A 6,000-nucleotide genomic window follows, 5' to 3' on the forward strand; every position below is an offset into this window, starting at 1 on the left:
TAGTAGTAACCAATGCAGGAGAAGTGTTGTCCTTTGACTAGACCAGTTCAAAGCATTGCCTTGTGGTACAAAATACCACCATTTGCAGCAATGGGTGTTTTGTCTTGAACTAATATGCAACTTTAATTTTTATAGCTGGATTTTCGGACACCCCCAGGATTTGATCGTACACGCAATGCTGAGATAGGCAACAAAGACATTAAATTTAAACATCTGGAGGAAGCCTTTACCTCGGAGCACTGGCTTGTTAGAATATACAAGGTGAAACAACTAGACAACAGAGAGACCTTGGATCATAAACCTAGAGTAACCAACATTGTACCGAAACAGAAGTATTTGTCAAAGAAGGTGGGTTCCCAGTGAAGTAACTGAAAGGGGTCAGGTGATGGCAGTTTATTTTTAACAGTGAATCACATAGCTGGTCAATTATGTATTTCCACTAGCCAGAATGTTATGGATACTGTTCATGTTAGTGTCCAATATCAGACCTGCCTGCTGGTAATAATTGTTAATTTTCTGTCTGCTTAACTTAAAATAAGCATGTGAAGACACAAGGCTAGAATTTTTTTAGGCAGAATGCTACCTGGAAATAGAGTGTGTCACTGGCTGTTACAACTCTTAAGTCTTCATGTAACTGGAAGTATAATCTCTAAAGTACATCAATTCATGTTTCAGTAACTATGGCTCACTAAGTTAAATAATGTGGAAGTTGCTTTCTGACTTTGTTTGAAAGTAGTGATGCCTAGAAGTTTAAAAATGGAAAATTTTGTATGAAATAAATTAAATATGAAACTTTTGTTGACGGAACTTTAGTGTCTGACTGCTTACTGTTTGAAGTCATTTTCATGGTTTTAAAAGTGTTAGCTCTGGAGTGCTACTTCAGCTTATTAAGAAAGAGGTGTTACCAGGGGAGGCGGGGAGAATCTTAGCAGCCCTGGCCTTCACACCACCTTTTCTATATATTCAAATATATGTTACCAAAGGAATTCCAGAGTGCTGTCAGAAACAGATGTGTAACAAACTCAATTCGTACAGGCAGTAAACTTACATGGTGTCATGGAAATACAAGTAAAGAATGTTAGAGGGCAAAGAGGCTCATTTTTGTGATTTGATGCAAGTTCATAAAATAAGGTATTTGGGAGTTGCTGCTGAAGCTTGACTTATCTTGAAAGGAAATTATAAGCTTTACTGCGCCTATCATACACTTCAGTGTAACTCTTGTTTGCCAAGCAGGGCTGTATTTATTCATGATAGATGTGTTGACCCCACTTAAGCCGTGGATATGTCAGTTCTCTGTCTTAAAGACAGGATAAGAGTCGATGCAAATTGTGATCCATCACCAACTCCTGCAGCACAAGCAGGCTCTACTTCCCTTTAGGAAATCAGAGAACCAGGAAAGAGCACGGGGCAAATGACTAAACCAGGATTTCCTAAATGCATTCTAAGGGCTCCTTAGGAGCCACAGCTTTCCAGCAGTTGCTTCCTAACTGGAAATTCAGTCCACCTCCTGTCACTCTTCCATGTTAGGAGTGACATTGCTCAAACTGAGGGATATAACACATCTGAGTATAACGTGTCAGTTTGTGTCTATTTCATGTTATAATATTATCATTGTTATTAATAAAAAGAGAGTAAGAGGTCTACTTAATTGATATAATAGAGCCTGCTGTAAGTGCAGCAGGTGTAGGAGCTGCCTACTGTCGAATTTTCTGTGGCAGGCATGTTGAATGTACAATGCTACCTGCCAGGAGCTAACTGTATATCTAGTTAATATCACCTGATGTTAATGCTCCCCCCATTACTACCTTAGAAAAGTACCTAAAATACACCAAAAAAGACATGAGCAGAAAGTGCTAAATAGCCTACAGACCAATAGCAGAGGACTAAAGACTATACATGTAAAATTAGTCTGTTTTGTTGTTTTGTTTTGTTTTTTAAATGCTGCTTTGAGTAAATATTACTATCATCTTGCTAACTTCTAAGAGAATCAAATAGTGCAAAAGATGCAAGAAGGTATTTCCAAAGAAAACTAACACTCTACACCACTTCTGCTCTTTGGGCCTATTAGAGCTTTATTTATCACGCTGGTGAATTATTAATTCTGCCTCAGCACAAGCTCTGAAAACAATTCTACAGATCTGGCAGACAGGGCTTGCAAACATACATCTTATGCAAAAGCAAATGTGGGACATGAATTAACAATCCCAACTTTAAAGAGAATAACTTACTAGTACCTAGTTGAGGGTTTACCATTTAAGCCATTTAAAATCAATCTAGAGAAAGCTGAAATTGCACATCATCAAACCGCGGTCAAGCCTAAATCATTAACTAATACATTTTATTCTGTTTTTCTTTTTAGACCTCCAAAAGGAAGCGTGGCTACATTAAGAATAAACTAATTTTAAAGAAAGGCAAGAGACCCAACAGGAAGACAGTTTAAATACACTGTTCTGATTGCTAATACGAAGCAGTTGTCCTTGAGATAACCAGTCTTTGCCTTTAGCTCAAGTCATGTTTCACAGCAACATGAGGGTACAGAACCATCATTGGTCCAGATTATTGTACAAAATTTTCAGGCAATGTCTGATTAAAAATATTGGCTTATTGAGAACAGCTGTTTTAGATTTGTAATGTGAAGCAGGACAGAGCTGCTATCCAAGTCAAGCAGCTTTTTTTTTTTTTTTTTTTGGTACATATTATCCTTCAAATCTGTTGAGAATGTGGACTGACTGCACCAAAGAACCCTGTAATTTGGTCCTTGGCACATGCATACTTGTCAATCTTTTTTGGAAAACACTGTCCAGCTGAACAGTGGCAGTATGTAAACTGGAATGGTGAAAGCTAAAAATGACTCGTTTTCAACAATTAAGAGGAAGCAGAGCTCCCTGAAATGAAACTTTCAAAATAAGTTACTCCCGTGATTATTTTTCAGTGCTTTCTTTTACTCTTGCTGCAGGCTGGGTTTGATCTGGAGTGTAAGAAGCAAAGCTGCAGTTGTCACAAGAGATGACAGGACAGATTAACGGTTGGACAAGCTGCTTTTGTTGAACACGGGATTGCAGCTTTGCTGCCTTACACTCTCAGCTCCTGAGGTAGACAAGGCGAATCTTGCACACCGTAGATCCAAGGGCTAAATTTCTATTCTCCTGAAAAAAATCTGAAACGACAGTAATGAATGCTACAGTAACATACAGCTGAGCATCACATAGTGGCTGGTGCTTCAGAAATTAAACTATTTTAGGTAAATGTTTACATTGGTAAAACAAGTATAGCCTGTTTAATGGGGAAAAAAAAAAAGGTTGACAGGTATACAAACCCCCTTTTCTGTGGCTATCGGAGGTGGAGGAGTTGCAAACCTCTTCCTTCCCTCACTGCCTTCTCTTGTGAGGGTGTTTTTCTGGAAATCTATTTTGTTGCATTTTTATTTAGAGTGCTTAAATCAATTGAAGAAATTCCTGCTCTAGTGCTATTTGCTTTGTCTGTCTTTTATACTGGTTTGGTTTTTTTCTTTTTTTTAAAAAAAAGTGGTGAAAACTGTCAGATTAAATGCACTAAAATATAAATGGAGACTGAACGTGTTCACTTTCCAGCTACAGGAAAACTTTATACAGACTTGAAAATTTTCTTTAATTAAATTGAAAGGGTTTTGCAGTTTGTTTTCCTGCCACAGGTTGTAATTTTTTATAGAAACAAAACTTGCATCAATAATTTGATGTAAAATGCAGAATAGTATGTACCTTTCATTAAGAAAATGTAAATTTACAGTGTTCTGTGAGAATGTTACTGCTGACTTCTTTCCCAAGGTGTAGAATATTTTTTTGATTTACAAACTCATTTTTGACTCCAATGGTTTATACAGACCAATATTACAGCTGCAACATTTTCACAAAGGTAATTAAATCTGGATTTCTGGCCCCCTGTCGTTTGGAAATTTCATTTTATTTTCTTGCTTTAAAGCTCAATGCAGACCAGTTGTTGACTGTAGGGGAAAATAAAGTTAATTCAAGTTTTGTGTTAAGGGTGTTGTGTCTGTTTTGTTGTGATTAACTTGATAACACATTTCCTTCACAGTCCAAGTGATAAATTAAGTCATTTGAATTCCACAATGCAAATCTGCTGACCTCATGAAGTTGCTATAGAGAAGTCACGGCACCCTACTTAAGATCCTTCCAGCTTTAATTTATGAAGCCAGATGTAGGACTTCTGCTGTGATGACATTCATGCTGCTGTCACATCTTCCCAGAGCAGCACTGAATCCTTCTAGCAGCTGGAGAAGCTCAAGCTGTTACCGTTGTTTACACACAAGCAGAAGGGTTGATTATTTAATGTATAATTTGTAATATCTTCCTTCTCCTGAGCAAATCTGCATCCTGCCCCTTCACCATTAGTGAGAAATAAGCAATCTAACATTTGGAAGAACATCTGAAAGCTGGCAGAACAGATGCTGCTGGTCAGTTTGGCTTTGGCAGCCTTCTTTAAAAAAAAATAAATAAAAGGTTGCCCTCCCATCTTTCCAGTTGTCAGATTGTTTTCCATCTTGGCTGACACTGTTCTCTTCAACAGAGCAGAAATAAATTAATCCTGTCAGCTTTTATAGCTTTAGAACTACTATGTGAAAGAAAAAGTAACTACAGGCATCTACCACTTACCTGAGCTTTTTTAAATCTGACTTCAGGGCTTCTAATGTTCTGCATTTAAATGAAAAGTTGAAGATATTAAGGCAGCCACTTAGAAAAAACACGAGAAGTTACAAAGAACTGGTTCTCTCACCCTCCTTGGTTCCCCAGGAATCTGCACTCCAGGAAGGTTACATGGTTCTCCACCTGGAGTTGCTCAGCTGAACTACCTCCTGCCTCTTCTGAGAACTGGCCCACACTTGTATGAGCAAGGAAAAGCTCTTGCATCCTTAGCAAACCCACCTTCCGGACTCATTTATCTCCTCAGCTACAGCCATCCTTTTGTTTTTCTGCTAGGTCAGGGGTTGTAGATTTTGAAGCATAATGGCCACAAAACAGTAAAATCTTAGAAAGAAAACGCTTAAGCTGGGTGTTGGTCTTCAGTTGCAAAGCAACTAAAACTACAAGTGTCCCGAAGCGGGTACTGCTGCAGTCCTGTGGCACTCGAGCATTAGTGTTGAAAGCGGTGAGGGCAGACAGTGCTACAGGTAATCCCAGAAGAAATAATTGAACTTCTGAAAGTAATTCCATATCAGAGGGGGAGAAAAGTTATTAGTTAAATATCTTGATAGATTTAGTCTTGAAAAACCAGTTAAACGCTTTGACTCATCCCTCTGTACACGTGAATCCCACTACGAGTAAAAACTGAAAATAAATTACCTCTGGCTGTGACTAAAACTGTCAATAAAGTCTTTAAACCAAATGTATAAACTGCTCCAAGATGTGGCCTTGAAGCAATGCAGCAAGAAGCAAGGAACACAACCGGGCAGCGATTCCGATCCTGTTTACAACCAATGCGGTTTTTTCTGTTTTGCATAAAAACAACCTGTTCTCCATAAATGTTTAAAACAAACCAGAACTTCGCTATCCACCACTTGAGAAATGCAGACCCGCATCCATGAAGTCTCTTATAAGCGTATTTTTTCTCCCCCTGCGAGTGTCCAATGCTGCAATAATTCAGTTGTATTTTAAGAGGTCTCTAATCAATAATCTCTGTTAATGATAAAAGTTTAAATGAAATAGGATTTTCGGAAACAAGGGAACACCTCAACCTATTTCCTTTCTATCTGTCTAAATAAGGCCTGAGTCCCCCAGCCTTTCCTAAAGCCGTGATGCTGCCCAGGCCTGTTTTCCTTGTATCCTGCTGTCCAATTTAAACAAAAACTTACCTACAGCATATCTGGCTGCACAAACAGGGCAGAAAAACCCCACAACACACAAGGACCCAGCTGAGGAGTCACTCGTGTCAGAACCACGCAAAGAGCCCACAGGTGCCCTGAGTGTCGGACACTGCTCTAGGGCATCCCAGTAACTGGTACCAGTA

At 38.8% G+C, this 6,000-nt stretch overlaps 1 protein-coding gene across 1 annotated transcript in view; it reads left to right on the forward strand.

Annotated features, from left to right (window-relative positions):
- STT3B (STT3 oligosaccharyltransferase complex catalytic subunit B) overlaps positions 1-4,001 on the forward strand; it is a 52,042-nt gene extending 48,041 nt beyond the window's left edge. The window contains exons 15-16 of the mRNA XM_065629181.1: positions 136-348; positions 2,360-4,001. Of these exons, the coding sequence (XP_065485253.1) occupies positions 136-348; positions 2,360-2,440 (294 nt within the window). The 3' untranslated portion in view covers positions 2,441-4,001. The remainder of the gene's footprint in view (positions 1-135; positions 349-2,359) is intronic.
- Positions 4,002-6,000: the final 1,999 nt, after the last annotated feature.

Source organism: Caloenas nicobarica, chromosome 2 (genome assembly GCF_036013445.1).
Source record: "Caloenas nicobarica isolate bCalNic1 chromosome 2, bCalNic1.hap1, whole genome shotgun sequence".
NCBI lineage: Eukaryota > Metazoa > Chordata > Aves > Columbiformes > Columbidae > Caloenas > Caloenas nicobarica.